This window comes from Bactrocera latifrons, unplaced genomic scaffold (genome assembly GCF_001853355.1).
Source record: "Bactrocera latifrons isolate USDA-ARS-PBARC rearing strain unplaced genomic scaffold, ASM185335v1 scaffold_10, whole genome shotgun sequence".
NCBI lineage: Eukaryota > Metazoa > Arthropoda > Insecta > Diptera > Tephritidae > Bactrocera > Bactrocera latifrons.
The window spans coordinates 2,548,667-2,567,568 of record NW_017534408.1 but is presented as its reverse complement, the minus strand read 5'-3'; the positions used below and the strand labels follow the sequence as shown (position 1 = coordinate 2,567,568).

Genomic DNA, 18,902 nt, shown 5'->3' with positions numbered 1-18,902 from the left:
ATGCAGCAATTTATAATATTAAAAACAAAGTATTCTCATTCATAAAATCTCATTAGACGCACACTCTTCCATAATATTTAGCATGCCACAGGCATTATGTTATAACAGTCTTAATTAAAAACTCTCATATTTATAGCATACGTGACTAGTAAAAGTCACAGTCTTTAATTACACCATTTTATATGGAATTGAGATTAAATATTAGTCATGTGTTATGATACACCGAGAATGTTGGAGGCAGCAATGAAAATATTTTATTAACATTTATTTACGACTGTATTTATTCAGCGAGCAAGCATATTTGCACAACTAAATACGTGACTGTATTTATAGTATAAATTTTATATCACATTCTATCTAAATGGTTAATTTATTTTCCTAGTTAAGTTCAATTATGATATGATAGCTTTTAAAGAAACGTTATTTCAAAGTAGGGATGCTTTCTGGAAATCAAATTGAAGACGGTTTTGCAAAAAATGTTGAGGATAAAAATGGTTTGTGCAATATTTTGAACAATTCGATTTTAAAAATCGTTTGTAGATTTGATAAGGCTGGTGTATATAGTACTTTGTTGAATTATGAATTCAAGAACGAWGCTAAGTGCCAGAATGTTGCTATCTTTATCCGTGCAAAAATATTCAATGCTACTGATTCTTTTTGTCAATTGGAAAGGAAACAGCCAAATTGATTAATTACTCTGGAAAAGGTTTTTACAATCTTTTTATGGATTTACTAAACGATTGACTAATATTTAGAAGGAATTTTACTCTTTTAAATAGTCCGAAGACCATCTATAGGAAAGACACTTTATATATACATTAATAAATGTATTTTGCTAGATGCAACTGCAGACAACGTATTCCATATTTATTACTTAGACCTGCCATAAATTCTGTTACAAGTTCAGGCCGTTCTAAAAATTAAACTATAATAAATATTTTAATAATGTTATTTTTATTTCATCAAAAATATGTTGACACAAAAAAAGCACACGGAAATTGTAATTAAATTCCCCAAGGCCAATATTGGAAGTGGCTAACGGTGAYTSAGYTTTATCRAAAAACAMATGCYTTCGAATGRTACGAAGCYTTCAAAGACGGTAGAGAGAGCGYTGAGAACGTACCACRTTGCAGATAACCTTGCATCTCTGMAACTGACGAAAATATTAAAAAAGTGAAGRATATGGTAATTAATAATCGTCAGACACGTATAAGAAAAATGGCAAGATAGTTCGACATCTCTCGCGAGTCCGTTCGAATGATTTTGTTGGATATTTCGGATATGAAACGCGTTCTTGCTCGACTCGTCCCGATAAAGCTGAATTTTTTTCAAGAAGTATACCATAAACAGGTCTCTTTAGACATRTTCGACCCGAACCCAGGATACAGCATTTAACAGCCGATGAACCGTGGACTTATGAGCTTGACATGCTATCAATGAAAGGGAAAAACAAGCCGAAACTGATCAAACATCAAGGTGATGCTCATTGTTTTTTTTTTTTCTTCCAGAGGGACAGATGGTCAATAAGAGTACTTCCATTTGACCGTATTGTGACGTTTGCATATCCGTCAAAGACGAGCGGAATTGTGGAAGAACATGGATTTTATACGATAATAATGCACCAACGAACCGAACCGAATTTCACCGTATTCACCAGATTTGGCTCCGTGTGATTTTTTCTTGTTCCACAATTTGAAATTACAAATTTTGCTTCCACAACAAGCTCTCAAACGTTGATGATAGAACACAAATTTTCATGGGTAGACCATGCTTTTCAACGCCAATCACAGACTGCAGTCTCCAGTTATGAAACCAGCATTATTGCTACTTCTAAGCCACTGCTGGGTGATTTTCCTTTATGTGCCGGAGCAGAATCTTTCCTTCCAAATGCTCTTTAACGGTGTAATGCCTTTCCAGGAGACTTCCAATCTAACACTAAATTAGTTGTTTTGTATCTTTTGAGTGTTTTGCTTAGATTTTTTTTTTTTATTAAAAACTTCCTTAACGAGTAGAATATTTTCATCTGTAAAAATAGTATTTTCCTAGCCGTTGGAAAATATGGATTCATTTTCAATATCTTTCTAGAGTACTGGTACTAAATTAATATCTGTCATTCACGCTTCAAACTATATAAATATTATACTAAATTTTATTGCTTTTCCATATAAGTGGTCTCGTATTGTCAAATGAGTCTTGTTTTATTACGAGTTTTTTAGTTTCTGCCTTTTGAAGCTCTCTGACTACTTATGTCTCATCAATACATAAGCTTACTTAAGCAATTACACAATTTTCGAACATACCAAAAACAATAGATCTACAGGGTATGTGCTGCTGTAGAAAATAATTGAAATAGACACACATTAAGTATACAGTCTAAGCACTGCACTTAGCTTTATGAATAATAATAGACTTATGACAMAAAGCGTAAGAAATTTAAGACGAAATGACATCAGTAGCAAATATTTTTACATTTTTTCACACTTAATTGAGCAACAGGCATGCTCATATCCTGATTTGAAACCAAAACACAGATTTTAATCAGATTAAAAATATGGTGGTGCAAAGTAGCGTTTTAATGTTAAGCATATAGGATAAAATATATATTGTCAYTTAAAATGTAGAAGAACGTAACATCAGTTTTTCACAAGCTTACAGACGAAGGAAAAGCCATATAATAGAAACCACTRTTTTTGAAACAAAATTTGGGTGTTGGTTATAAAATGGTTATATTGGTTATATCTGAGAGCGRATGCTTGAAGTTTTACTATATTACATACATACCTTTGTATATATTATGAAATCAAAAAAAAAAAAAAAATCTATTTTGATTTTTTGATGATACGCTGTTTTACATTTATGGTGACTTTATAATACATGCATACATATTTATTTGCTCATATTATAGTTGAGAGAGTCTACAAATGCATAAAATTTCACCCCAATTCCATGAGCGGATCCAAATTTATTATACGCAATTTGTCCAAATATTTACGACTATATAATCTATGTACATACCTTATCATTAAGAAGTATGTATATACATACATATATGTATATGTACGTAGTATATCTATGTACATATTGCAATGGCATATCCACGTCTGCCATTGTTATTGCAGATGGCTTCACCACATTTACACCTCAGTAATGCAATAATTTTTATATCATTTACCCGCACATTACCCAGCGGACACATAATGCCCAATTGTTTATACCCAGCACATTCACTGCACACATTGCACATTCCACAGGTAATCTACAATTTTTAGTATATATGGTTGTTGTCGGCACTGCTGTATATACAGAGCTCATTTATCAGCCAACACAAGTCCTATAATATAGTTTTATGTTGTCCGTTGTTCGACGTGCAATAAACGCTACGGTAAGAGCAAAACAAAGTGCWTCTACTTATTTAAAGCAAGTTGCGGTCTATACTACTCTAAAATAAAACGAATTTATATACATACCTTGATTCCGATAAAATTCCKTTTGAAACATATGGTTTTACTAATTTTCATACAATGAACCGATCCTTTCGATTTGTAAGGTAGAGCGCCCAAATGTAGGCAAAAACCTTATCTCATTTTAGGGATAGAGAAAATTTATACAAGTTGTAATTAAATTCTTCACTTAAATACATGCCTGAAAACGTGTTAGAAAGTTCCTCTTCAGTACTTTAATATGAAGAACACCTCGACGGTAAGTCGTCTTTTTTTTTGGTGAACAAGTTCTGGCTCAGAAAACATGCCTAAAGTGAATTCCACAATTTAAAAGTGGTTATTTTGGTTCCTAAGATGAATAACGTCGTGGTCAGTCAAAAACGTTTGAACCGAAGGAACTGAGAAGCATTTCCCGAAAAAGATTATTGTCAAATACATGAMAAGATCTCGGAATCTGGATGCATACAAAAGCAAGGAAATTGAGTGCCATATGAAGTAAGGCCAAAATACGCTGGGAAACAATTTTGCACGTCAGAAATTTTACTTGAATGCTCAAAAGACATCGATTTAGCATTGTGTTCTCATTGGTAATAAAAATAATAATAAATAAAGCCGAAAATCAATAGCACCAAGGCAATGGTATGTATTTGGATGAATTAAAGAGTGATCCATTTCAACCTCGAAATCCTTTCTTAAAGAAAAACACAGAAACTTCAAATTTAATGAGCAAAGTCTATTATCATTCGACARAATATTCTTTAGAAGTTATATTTTGAAATATTGTACGTGACTACGTCTCCATCCTTTGAGTCTAATTTTCGTTGAATCGTTCGAGCATTTTGACTGGTAAATGACGAACGACACGCCTGATGTTTTGCTCTAAGRCCTGAATTAAAGAAGGATTGWCTGCATAGACTTTAAACTTCACAGATTCTCAMAGGAAAAACTCTAACGCTGTGATATCACATGATCTTGGTGGCCAATCGTCTGGCCCAATATCTGAAATTATCTGCTCACCGAAGTTTTCTCTCAAAAWCTCCATTTATTGATGCGTTGTGTGAGAAGTGGCGCCGTCTTGTTGAAACCARATGTYGCAGAGATCAAGAGTTTMAATTWCARGCATCAAATAGTCGATTACTAGGGCGCGATAAYRGTCGCCATTGACGTTTATGTTCTCACCRRCWWCATTTTTGAAGAAATATGGACCGTTGATGYCACTGGCCTACAARTCACACTAAACCGTTGTTTTTTTCTSAATGAAATARCAGATCTCTTCAGATTGCTTTTCGTTSCRAATTCGGGAATTTTGCTTGTTTATATACCCACTGAGCAAGAACTGGGCCTCATGACAGAAAAAATTTTGACTTGAAAACGGATCTTCTTGAAACTTTTCAAGATGTCGCTTGGGCATTTCGATCGGCTTCAGTCTTTGCAAAAGCTGTATTTTGTACACGTTCATTTAAGATCTCAACGTAAAATGCTTCAAGCTCTTCCACACATCAGTGCGGGTTGCTTCGAACGGCGTCGAATCGACTCTCGAGTACACTCTCAGTACACTACGGCTGCTTTATATTCTTCATTGCGTGCTGGACGTGCTCTATTCGTGCGAATAATATGCAATAATGAATCTTGATACCCAGATTTGTGATGATTTTGAGAATAGTACGTTTTTGTTTGCCATAAATGAAGGAAGATGTTCGTAATACAGTTGAACGATTTGTAAACGTTGTTCAAGCGTACGTCTTTCCATAATTAAATGAAAAACAATACCGAAAAAAATGGCATGAAAAGTTCACACAACTCACGCATGATCTGCCAAACAAAAAAAAAATAATGTAAAAAGTACCTATTTTGAATCACCCTTAAAAAGAAAATTTTCTAAAGTGTATGGTGTAATAAAAAGTGGAGCAAATACTTACATACATATATACCTTAACATCTCAAATGCATGCTGTGGTACCTCTTAATATATACATAAGTTACTTATGTATGCTTATATCTTTATACAGACAAACTCGCTATAAGCTTTTGGGCATTAGGCGCATACGAGTGAAATTATTTTTGTTTATATTTCATTTTCCGATATAAATGTTTTCACATACATACATACGTACATATGTTCGTATAGGCATACCTTTAAATTAGCTCCAATTTGCGTTCTGTAAACAGTGCAAAATTATAAATTACTTTTAGTTTCCACCATCCGCATGCTTGTGTATGCATACATACCGTTGCATATATGCCGTTACCCTTGCGTTTATAAATTTTGTTTACACTATTACTGTCATGTAATAATTAAGAAATCATTATTGACGCTCCATTAGCTGAAAAAATAATAGCGGAGAGAGGTTACCGGACGGAAACGCAAAGCGATTTGCACAGCAAATAAATGCAGAGAATTCTTATAACGGGAAAACTTGCAAAAAGAAAATCAAAAGAGAAATAAAGGAAAATGAAAGTTTATCGAGGTGCAATAAGTATGTTCAATGTATATATTTAAGTTATAGCATATCAGCGATAGTTGGGAACCTCTGGCATATAATATTTTCAAAATTTAAAAAAAAACCTTGAAATTGATTGCCTTAGTAAAGAAGTATACATATTTTTTATTTAAAATAAGAAAAGTTTTTATAAATTATATGGATTATTTAAATAAAATTAATTAATTAAGTATAACTTGACTTCGTAAAAAAGACTAGGAGAGGACTATCGGAAATGCAACCAGTCTCGTTTCAAATAGTTTAATTTTTTTTAATGCATCCCAAGAGGATGGGAAATACATACAGCTGATATTAAATACATGACTGTGTTACCGAAGAATCGGTAAAGGAAGGTATGAGGTTTTGTTGGAACTAAAGTCCCACAATGGTGCAAACCTCAGTGACATGGGGTTCAAGCTTGTGCCTCGTTCGCGTCTTTCTCAAATTCGTGTTTTTCAAAAAGGTTTCCACTCTCAAACAAAGAATTTTGAAGATATCTACTTCCAATTTGGAGACACCATTTTTAGCGTCATTCTCTATTGCGCTTTCTTTTTTTTTTTTTTTTTGTTTTTTGAAATCGTCCTATTTTTTTCTGCAAAAAACTGTCAGAAAAAGGCCTTAACTCGATACTTTTTTTTCAAACCACCGCCATTTGGTCAAATATAAAAACCAAAAAAGCTTCCGGCGGATTATCTTTTTGAAATTTTTGTTTTACATAAAAATTGCGGCTGCAATCGTGGACAACGTACAGGACCTATTTTTTACGTGTCAATTCAACAATTTATTTAAAGAAAATCATTTTGTATGCATCATGAATATATTTATTTTTAAACCAATTAGTTTCAACATTAAAAAAAAGAATAGCGAAAATCTGTGATTTTTAGGGGGTCACACTTAGACGATCCCTAAAAAAATCACAATCCCGATTTGACCGAATAACAGTTATCTAAGCTAATACTCAGTTAGATTTGAGAATGAATGTATGTACATATAATTTCGGGATTTACTTAGAATACAATACGCTACATATACCATATATGGTTCTCCTTTTCATTGAAGTTTGATCAAAAGACCCAAAATTAGTTCTACATATAAGACAGAGAACGCACACAATAGCATACTGGAACTCAATCAGCACGTTATACTCATTGCTTTTTCTTTTATGACCGCAACCTCTAGAATCATTCTGATTGAAAGTAATTAGGAGAGTAAATTTTTACCTTTTCGATATTTGTATGCCTCAAATTATAAAATAGAGGCAAGTAAGGAGTTTTTCAATATGCTTGTCTAAAGAACTTTTCGGATGTCAATTTGGTTTAACTAGTGCTGTTTCGATCTTACACATTTCCGGTGTAGATAAGAAATGGATTCGGTACTAATATTTTTTTTTTTTTNTTTTTTTACTCTCCTAGCTTTCATTATTATTTGATTAGAGTAGGTTATGTGAGCTTTTCGAAAATCACATTGACACCTTAGCGATACCATGTTCAGACCGGCACTTAGTCACACGATTTCGGCCGTTGAATGGGTTATCCCACTAATCTTAAAAATTTATCACGATTTCGCCATACAAAAATGACAGTTCCAAATCACTTCATTGAAATGATTTGAAACTGATCCACGCTAAATCTCTCTGTGCGACTCTGATTTTGCGCAATCTACTTGTCAGCACTGGAAATCTGTTACATTATCACAGCTGATTTAGACACCACAAAGGGAAAAAAGGTAAACAAAGAAATTTTTTTAAAGCAATGAATCTAATTTCACCTGAAAATCGACTTAACAAATGAAAAAATGCATCCATTATTTCTATTATATGAAAAATATTAAAAAAAAGGCGGCTTTTATTTCAAAATACTACATGACAATATTTTCTTTTGATAAATATTATGCTTAAATGTAATCTAATCTTTTAAATTTTCGGTCTGAACATGGTATAGGATACATTAAAACTCTTTTATAGCAGCAAAGCGTCTTAAATCTATAATAGTTGACAGACGGCAGCGTTAATCCGCATTAACAGCGCACTTAATCAGTTCCAAATTTGTAGGTGACAGACGGCAGCTATGTGAGTTTGAAACTCTGGTAAATAGCTGATTGTCATTTTTATAATATTTTCAATGAAAATGGATAAAAAATAAACATTGGGGTTTTTAGACGCTCAATTGTTACAAAAACACTTTTTATTACAAAACATTACAAAAAAAAAACAGCTATTAGTGTTGCTTGTTTTCCATTCACAATAGATTACAGTTGGTCATTTTTAACAAAGTTACAAACGAAAATGCAACTAACTCTCTAAAATTTTGAGGATTAATTGGGGGTTAGCAACGGAGTCAACTTTATTAACTCCTGAATTAATCCGGATTAATGCAGTTAATATGGATTAACGCTGCCGTCTATCAAAGCTATTATTACAAAACGGCATCGACTTATTATTTTATGAACATGCCGTATATCCAGATGGCAATGTCAGAAATCCTATAAATTATATACTATATGTATATAAATGATCAGAGTAATGAGTTGAGTCGATTTAGGCATATCCCGTCTGTCTGCATATCTAGATATCGCAATGCAATTTTGCACATGTCCTTTTCTTCCCTGCACTTTTGTCAGAAACGTCGATATCGGATCCCTATAGCACATGCAAGCTGAATGATAGAGATCACTTTTTTTGTACAGAAAGCTCTTTTATTTGACAAGTCATCTTCACGAAATTTGGCTTGCATTATTATCAGAAACAACGGTAAAATTTCCGAAGAAATTGCTTACATTGGATCAATATAGCATATGTAGCTGCTATAGACGCTGTTCAATCGATATCAATATAAAAATATTTTTATACCTTTGATGCCACAAGAAATGTAGTTCTGAAGGGTAGTGTAGTAGCGTAGGTTATTTGAGGTTGGATAAGATTAAAACAGCTTGATTGTATGTAAGAGTATGATTGTGTGAAGCTTTATGGAATCACATTTCAGCACACATACATACATATGTATAGCGAAAAAGCAAAGCGCTTTGAATTTATCGCAAAGCAGACTCGACGATTGCTATGGTTTCCGATTCCAAGACGTAACAGTTAGTATTATACATATGTATAAAAATGCTGCTTAGTATCTATAGTATAATTTTTCCATTTTTTCATCTAAATATTTAATTATGTTTATTTGAATATTTTATTTATTTATATATAAATGCATCTAAGTATCTTAAATCATTAAATCATCTCCCTTTACTTTCAGAACAACCATAAATTAAACAACCAAACTAATGGCAGTACAACAGCAGCGATGCTTGTCTTTCAAACACGGACAAACCAAGCGCCAATTGAAATAAATTGTGCTACGAAAAGTTAGAGCGAGTTTAGAAGAACTTTCAACGAAATTATATAGATAAATTCTTGCTGTTCAAATTCAAATAATTTAAACTAAAATTCTAACCACAAAAAATCACTTTTATGCCTACGCAATATAAAAAGTAAACATATTTCATTAAAATTCTAGCTGTCTAAAAGGCCAACACACATACTACATTAAAAAGCCTACAAAAACAACAACTATGCAGCTTCGTAGTTTAGTGCAGCACAACTCGCACAGTAGAACGATTAGAGGCAGTCGGTGAAGCGCACATGCTTGATTAGTCCAAAAATAAATTTAAATCAAATAGATATATGTATAAATATTATTTTTAAGTAGAAGCAGCATTAGCATACATAGACATATATATAAACGATACACACACATCCTTAAAGCAAACTGCATAAATAAAGTAATTGTAATCAGAGCATTAAGTAATTAAAGCAAAAGGGCAAATTCGAGCGCTAACTAGTACGCAAAATACTTTACAAATACATACATACATATATACAATATATAAATAGCAACAAAGCACGAGCTTCCTAGTAGAGACCTCAGCAATTAAGAAAATATGAAAAGCAAAAATTAACACATAACAAAAAGCGTAAAATTATTCAAGCAACAACAAAGTACACACATTCATTGCGCCACACGCAGTTTTGTACATAAATCGAAAGAAAGAAAGAAAGCTGAAATCCGGCAACTGCAAGGCACCATACTAGCACAGAACCGCATTGCAAAACATAGCATATTTAGATAGAGAGTAAGAGCCATCAGCTTGTAAGATAAACTCACGTACTCAAGAAATCACACGCTTCAATTGAGCCGGTGGGCGCACGCTTAATTTAGAAAGGAGTAGCCACGCAAACATCAACTGCAAAGCTTAAGTGAGAAGTCGCGCACAGCAACAGCAAATGCCGACACGCCTACAAACCACCTACACAAACACAGCCACGCAAAAGTTATAGAACACACACTCGCTCAAGTCCAAAGCAACCGTCCAATTTGCGAGCCACAACGGCGACAACGAAATACAAACCACCAAACGACGGTTGAACACTTGGTGTTGTAGAGTTGACACGGTCGACTGCGAAAGCTTTACGCAGCATTACTTTACTTATGGCAAAAGAACACTGTCGCAGCGTTTAAAATTACCAAAAGAAACTTAAACACTCATACATAAACGAAAGAAAGAAGAAGAAGAGCACACAGGTACCGAAAATGGCGCTAATATTGGTGAACAGACAACGGTGCAGTCGGGATCGCACACTTTCGGCGATCTTCTGTCTGCTCTTGGTGTGCACAACAACGCTTAGACTTGTCCAGGGCGCTGAGACGCCAAACAACGGTAGCAGCAATAATTTGGCTGCCGTTGGCAACAAACCAAATGATGATAAAGTGACTCGTAGTACGGACGTGGCGGGGGCCAACTCGGACGTGAGTGCTGTTGCTAAAGCCGGCGGTGCCGGTAGTGGTGGTGGAGGCGATGCGGCGGCGGACGTTGGCGGTGACACACCGCAGGCAAATCAGAATAATAATGCTGGTGCTATAAGTAGCAATAATAATGGTGTGGTGGATGATGATGATGATGGTGATAATGATGGCAATGCTGATGATGCCAATGGTGGCGATAATGTCACCGCCTTGTCGCAGCACAGCGGCAGTTCATTGCAATGCAAAGACGGTCTGTTGCTTAAAGTTTGGATGCCAATTGTCAATGTGAGTACCGGTGATCGCGTTGCGCGGGGCCTTGTGTACTTCCTGGCGATGTCGTATTTGTTCATTGGCGTTTCAATTGTGTCAGATCGTTTTATGGCGGCGATTGAAGTGATCACGTCCAAGGAGAAGGAGGTAGTTATCAAAAAGAAGGGCGGCGAAACACAGGTGGTCGTGGTGCGCGTCTGGAATGAGACGGTCGCCAATTTGACGCTGATGGCGTTGGGTTCCAGTGCACCGGAGATACTCTTGTCCGTTATTGAAATGTTTCAGAAAGGTTTCGAAGCTGGCGATTTGGGTCCGGGCACAATTGTCGGCTCAGCCGCATACAATTTATTTGTCATAATAGCCCTTTGTATCGCTGTCATACCGAATGGTCAAGTGCGCAAGATCAAACATCTGCGGGTATTCATTGTAACGGCCGCTTGGTCTCTGTTTGCCTACGTTTGGTTGTACTTGATCTTGGCGCAGATTTCACCGGGGCGCGTCGAAGTCTGGGAGGGTCTATTGACATTTATTTTCTTCCCCACTACCGTCCTGACGGCTTATATAGCCGACAGACGTTTGTTGATTTATAAATATCTGGACAAGAACTATCGCATGAATAAGCGTGGCGTTATTGTGAGTGCCGAGGGCGACGCCGTACTCGAGATGAATCGTCACGAGAGCATCAAAGAGCTGGCCGAAAATGAAGAGATGAAAGACTTCGAGGATGCACGACGTGAATACATTTCAACGCTGAAAGAACTACGTAAGAAGTACCCACAAAGCGATCTGGAGCAATTAGAAATGATGGCACAGGAGCAATTGATTAATCGAGGCCCCAAATCACGCGCTTTCTATCGCATACAAGCCACCCGCAAAATGATGGGCAGCGGCAATATAATGCGCAAAGTGCAGGAGCGTGCTCTCACCGATCTCAATGAGGTGAAAGCACAGCTGCAGCGTGTCGAAGTGGAGGCCGAAGACGATGATACGACGGTACGCATCTGCTTCGAGCCCGGCCACTACACTGTCATGGAGAGTTGTGGTGAATTTGAGTTGCGCGTTGTGCGTCGTGGTGATTTATCCGGTTATACGACCGTCGACTATCAAACGGAAGATGGTTCCGCCGAAGCCGGTAGCGATTATATTGGTAAGAAGGGTGTACTCACCTTTCCGCCGGGTGTCGATGAACAACGCTTCAAAATCGAAGTTATCGATGATGATGTTTTCGAGCAAGACGAACATTTTTATGTGCGTTTAAGTAATCCGTCGGATCCGGCAATACTGGCTGTGCCAAAGGTGGCCACTGTTATGATACTCGACGATGATCATGCGGGCATATTTGCCTTCAATCAGAAGACGCATGATTTTGCTGAATCTATTGGTACATATGATTTGAAGGTGCAACGTTATTCGGGTGCTCGCGGCAAGGTGATCATACCGTTTTGGACAGAGGACGGTACTGGCAAGGCGGGCAAGGATTACGAACCAGTGCAGGGAGAGTTGGTGTTCGAAAATAACGAAACTGAGTAAGTCATAGAAATTAAAAAATATATGTAATAAAGTAAAAATCGATGTTTCTTAAAAACCTGTTGGTAAAACGATCCTATTTATAATAACAGAAATAATCATATGAAAATGTCTGTTGAGCACTAAAGACATAAACTCTTTGAAACACAAACTGATAAAGATGAGCAATATGTAGATCGTGAGATAATATAGTGCTTCCTCACTTAATTTCCACATCGATTTACGATATTTAAGTTTTCAGAAAAGCTTTATTTTTCTAGGCTACATTTTGAGGGGTTGAATTTTTTTGTAACGGGTGCCTAAACTCCGTTAGGATGGTAAGGATTAGATAAGTTGTCGTCGACGTCGTACGACGGTGGGCACAGGAAACGTTCTGTTTCGACCAAGTCGCACCAAAGGGAGAAGAATGTCAGATGGGTATGGTCAGCAGGGCATACAAAGAGATAGGCCAGTGCCATGCGGGAACTCATATTCTGGATAAGAAGGAGGTTAACCTACCACAGAGTCCACAAAGAAGCTGTGCAATGGTCACTCTCGTTTCTCGCGGCAACTCGAGAAGTGGGAAGAGTGAGTTTACTGAATGCATTATAAGTCCTTTGATGGTAGAACTTTGATATATTGAGAATAAAAAGTTAGAAGTACTCAGTTTAGCGTGCTTTTTAATGAGAGGAGAATCCATCGCAAAACGTGTTGCTTATCTACTCACGTTGTTTCGTATAAACAACTTTCAAGCTGAATTAAGGAAATAAGAGAAAAAGAAACTTTATGAATTATCATCTTAATTTTGAACGACCAGTGCACATGGCAGCTATGTGTGTAGTTGTCTAATATTGGCCAGTCCGACAAATGAGCGACTTACTTTTGGAAAATTTATGGGGGCAAACTTTCTGTGCGATTTCTCAAAAACTGGGGAATACAGATATACGGATATGACTGAGTATACTCAGCTGGTCGTGTTGATCGTTCGTGTATATCTTTTATAGGATCTCCGATGTTTCACCTTGAGTATTACAGACATCGTGACAAAGTTAATACATCCTGCTCATGGTATACAAATATAAATACTTAGAAATTAAATATTCTTAAATCCATTCTAATTGAAATAAATGGGGGAATATGGCAATTTTTGGAAGCTTCTGAATAATACAATTTGGTGGTAAGTCATTTCCAACTTTACCACATCATTTACCGTAATATTTTTATATATGTATGCAGGTGTATGAATATTTACGGAGATGATAACTAGCTGCAGCCAAAACGAATTCAACCAAAATCCAGACAAAATTTTCTGAATTCACAGGCAACTCGCTTCATCCGCCATGTGTATACATACAAACAAAAATATACTCAATTATATACATACACACATGTTGTTACAATATGAAAACGAAATATTGAAGAATATGAAACGCTTTATGAATGTATATCTGTACATATGTATGCCTGTATGTCATATACGTGTGTTTGTTAGGCCACCAACGCATTTACCGAAACCATAAAATTCCGCGAATGTCGAGGGAAATTGAATTGTACCTTGAAATCAATATCCGCAATACTACAAGGTGGGTCGAGAAGGTTGAAATGCAACCTCGCGCGCTTCCCTGTATGTTCCACAAGCACAGCATATGCAATATATGAGAGCGTGTGTGTGTGTGTGTGTGTATATATGATATATTGGTTGGTGCTCGTGCCTTGCTCATTGTCACCATGGCCTTGTATTGTGTGCGAAGAAATGAAAGAAATTACCGTTAGCAGGTGGGCAACACATTTGCTACCACTTGACCATTCAAAGCATTGACGACCGCCTCGCAGCGTTGGCGGTCACAACTCATGCAAGCACACACACACATACTTATATGCAATCACACATACTTGTATACATAAGTATGCATGTATGTTGCTATGTATGTAAGAGTGCTTATAGAACTTTGCATTGGTTCACTATCCGCTATGCAGTTGGCTCTTTAGCGAAAAACGATTTTACGAGCATGCTTTTAAGTACTCGAACGTGCTCATACGGCGGCATTTGTGAGCAGCTCACGAACACCACCAGACACATAGTCCATATGTATATATGCATGTATGTGTGTGTTTGTGCATATTTTTGCACTATGTTGTTGTGTTGGTGAATGAATGTGCCATTCATTCATTTATTGCCAAACATTTGCACAGGTTGCCAGGTTGCTTCCAGTTGGCATTCGGCAAGGCGAAATGAACAAAACTCATTTAAGTTGCGCACACATACATACGCACACTAATGCATGTATGTGTGCATATGCATACATACTATATATATTATGCGCGTGTATGCATAGCAAAGTGGTAGAAATCTAGTTTGCGTTTTATTAGACTCACTCACCTTTCCACACACAAATGCACGTCCATGTCTTTATGCACCTGTGCTCATGAACAAACGAGCGCGCACATAAAAGTCTGCAAATTGTAGTTTTTGCATAAGCGTTTTGAACTATTGTATTTAATGGTCTGCCTTATTTCGGCAAGTTAAACGCTTTGGCATTGATAAATCTGACCCATAAATTGGTAATGGCGTCTACTTGAAATATTAGTCAGTTTTTATGGTTCCTTTCAAATAATATTTCATTTGAAAGATCGGTGGAATAAGGACTACAATTTAGAAAGCTTTAATTGGACCTACTTTGACATATTATTAATACATACGAATAGCTTGTATAACAGATTTCAGTTAAATATCTAAAAAAAGCAGATACGGAGAGGTCAGAGTCATGTGGCGTTCATCTGCCTTGGCATATAATGGATATACCGATATCACTCTGCAGATTCGACATAAATTTTGAGAAACACCTAAGTTCAATACTTTTTGTAATCACTCAAGAAAAAACGTAGCTATAGCGGTTCGCTATCGGCGGTGCCGAAAAATAAGCAGCTTCTTGGGTAGAAATAGATGCGTGTACAATTTCAGATCAATATCTCAAATATACATATATATAGATTGTGAAAAAAAGTACCCCAAAATTATATATAGAATTATTCATCAATATTTGCTTTGTCACCTTCAAAGTAATCTCCACCAGATGTAATACATTTATGCCAACAATATTTCCAGTCCTCGAAACACTTTTCATAAGCACTATTTTGAATGGCTTTCAGCTCCTTCGGCGAATTTTATTTTATCTCTCCGATCGACTGCAAATAGGTTCCAAGGAGTTGAGCGATGGTATTCATTATGAATTGGCGAAAAAATTCGGTTCAAAATATTGTTTCATACCCAAAATACCCACCAAAATCATTCGAACTTACTCGTTAGAGATGTCGAGCTCTCTTTCCATCTCTTGAACATACTCTGTCAGTCGGATATTTAATTTATGAGTTTACATTAATAATGAGCAAAATTTTCGCTTAGTTTTCAAAAAAAAAAACTATTTTATTTTTTTAATTTCCATAGAAATGCAGAATTTCGATAAAAAATTATGATGCTACCACATAATGCTCCTAAATGTAGGCAAAATTTTTTATACTGTATATACTGACTCAGTCCCTTATTATGAGTACTCGTCATATATAGAAACCAGCCTACGAAAAAAGGCGAAAACTTAAGTGCGGCTTCTGAAAATGTGAATAGAGTTTAGGTCCTGATATGTAGATATAAATTATGTACAATTTTCGATAACGCTTCGGTAATTTCGATGCCACGTTCTTGAGAGCCAATTGTCAAAAGTAGTGTGAAATTATGGAAATCGCCTAGGTTCTTCATAATGAAAACTGAAGCGAAAATATTCGTGTTCGCAAAAGGTTTTGCTATATGTTTGATGAGTTTGGTATGGAATTATCTTTCATGACTTTCACCCCTACGGGTAAGCTCTTAAGTACTGGTACCGTCTTAAGGAAGTATACATACAAGTACGCCCAGAAGCAGCCAGCTTTGGCGCATAGGGGTGGTTTGTTCAGGACAATGCCACGATCACTTTCCAATAGTGATCCGCCACAAAAATCCAAGCCGGTTGGGTACGCCAGTAACTGGTCTTGCCACCAATTGTTTGATCCTGTATATGGCGAATGATTTTGCAGTAAAAAAAATCTCATGAAAAGAATCTCGGATGCATTAATGACTGTGGAGTTAAGTTGAGCATCAGGACTCCTTGCTAATTTTATGACAAAAATAAAAGCTGACCCATTTCGGGGTTCCCCATTTTTTTAAACAAAGATCACAGCTACGTCTCAGATGGTCCATACGTTGAGTCCAATTTTTGATGACTCGTGCGACCATTTCGACTGATAGCTGGCGAACATGCGTGATGTCGTCTCACCGAAGTGTTCTAAATCCTTTGATCAATGCGATGTGTGGAAACTGGCGACGTTTTCAGCGAAAAATGTACCTCATCACTGAACAAAATTGGCTCGAAAATGTTGGATCTTCTTGGAACTTTTTAAGAGCACATAGAGCAAAGCAATGTCGATTGGCAGGGTTGAGCGGCTTCAGTTCTTTCACAAGATATATTTTGTATGCTTTTTAATTAAGATCTCGAAGTAAACTTCGTCAAGTCCACGTTACTGCGAACGGCACCGAATCGAGTCTCCACGGTGTTCGTGTACACTCTCAGGTATGACTGCTATATTCCTTCACTGCATGCTAGACGTGGTCTATTTCATCGAATATTATGCAACACTGAATGCTGCGTCTGAAGATGGGTGATGGTGTTGCGAATAGAACGCTCAGTATTTCGATTATGTAGACCATAAGTTAAGTGAAGCGCGTGAAACATATTTTCGTAATAAAGTTGAACGATTTGTAAACGTAGTTCAGGCGTAAGTCTTTCCACGAAGAAATGCCAAACAATACCGAAAAAAATGAAATGACCGCTTGAAAGCACTCATGCGTGATCTGTGAAAAAAGGCCATTGAAAAAGTGTATCTCTACTTGGATCACCCGTTAAATCACTAACAACTTTAAAGTTTTGAAATTTTAAAATTTATAAATATAAATTCACTTAAAAATAAAAGTTGCAATTACATCTGCCTGTAATATGTTTTTATAAAATAATACGATGATATTGAGGCAAAAGCTAATTTAATGTTGACATGACGATTTTTTTTTTTTTTTTTTTTTTTTTTTTTTTTTTTTTTTTTTTTTTTTTTTTTTTTTTTTTTTTTTTTTTTTTTTGAATATTTCATTTTACTTTTCTACCACAATCGCGCTTCACCATAAATTTGGCGAGAAATTTTCAACAAATTTTCATGTGCCTCTTACCTCAAATATAAACAATAATGTTTTATAAACTTTGTATGCATTATTTTTTGACAATAACAAAAACAAAAAAACGCCGAAATCATTAATTTCTATATGATCACTTAAATAAACGGCTGTGAGCGATGAGCGAGTAAATCGTTAATTTCAGCATAAAACATTTCGCTGTCATTCAAAAAAGCGATTACCACATAACACTGCCACACAAAGTGCCACAACTGGGCATAAAGCGACAACAACGCGCCGCGCCGCACTGTGTTCCTGTGGTGTTGTGTATTTTTGCGAGCCCACAACAATTGCCGCACACTGTTTTGGCATTGCAGCCATTGTGTTTATGCACCGTGCACATTATTTGCGCTGCATTTTCTATTTCCATTTGCATTTGTATTTTTCGCAACGCGCGAGAGCGCAATGCAAACATACGCTTAAACATATTCACAGCGAAAGTAAACACACAAAAGTCAAATGCATGCAAACAACTACACGCGTACATAGAAATGTATATATATATACACACACCTAAGCGGGAACATAAACAATCGCTTTATCGTAAAATTCGCGCCACCAGCCGAAATATTCAAACTGCAAGGGGAAAAGGTGTTGAAATCCTGCTCGTTCGCCCGGCGCAAACACATACACGCTGCACAACTTGTGCACACAAACATACCTGCAGTGGCTACATCACATATATACAAACTATATATATTTGTGTGAACATCCTCATGCGTAGCCGGCCCCTTGCTGCATTTGAACACCTTCTTTCCTTCCTGCTTGCCTGCCTGTGCGTCTGCCTGCCGCAGCAAGTGCCCCTCACACGTGTCTGCCGTTAACTGGGAACAGGTTACCGCGAGCACATCGTTAGCCACCATCAGCTGCATTCAAATGCGACGGCAATGTTGTTTTTCCCAGCGAAATTAAATTTTCACTATTAAATTTTGACCGAAAATGCTTGGCACGCACGCTATACTTGGTGTTGTTGTATTGCATTTGCGAAATTAGCATTTCAAGCGCATTTCTACACTGAAACTCAGCGCCGAAAAAAGCAAATTGCTTGAAAAGGTTTAAATAAGTCACTGCTGTTTTTCGTACACGCTGAAGTTATTTAAGTGATTGATATGCGGAAGAGATGGAAATGAAAATGAAATTAATAAACATACATACATACATA

The 18,902-nt window shown here is 36.4% G+C and overlaps 1 protein-coding gene across 11 annotated transcripts in view; it reads left to right on the top strand.

Annotated features, from left to right (window-relative positions):
* LOC108966430 (sodium/calcium exchanger 3) overlaps positions 1-18,902 on the top strand; it is a 137,485-nt gene that overhangs the window by 29,518 nt on the left and 89,065 nt on the right. For 10 of the 11 annotated variants that reach the window (XM_018929369.1, XM_018929414.1, XM_018929408.1 and 7 more), the window contains one exon: positions 9,166-12,509. In XM_018929369.1, coding sequence (XP_018784914.1) covers positions 10,501-12,509 — 2,009 coding nt within the window. In that variant the 5' untranslated portion in view covers positions 9,166-10,500. The remainder of the gene's footprint in view (positions 1-9,165; positions 12,510-18,902) is intronic. The other variant, XM_018929391.1, reaches the window with a different exon arrangement.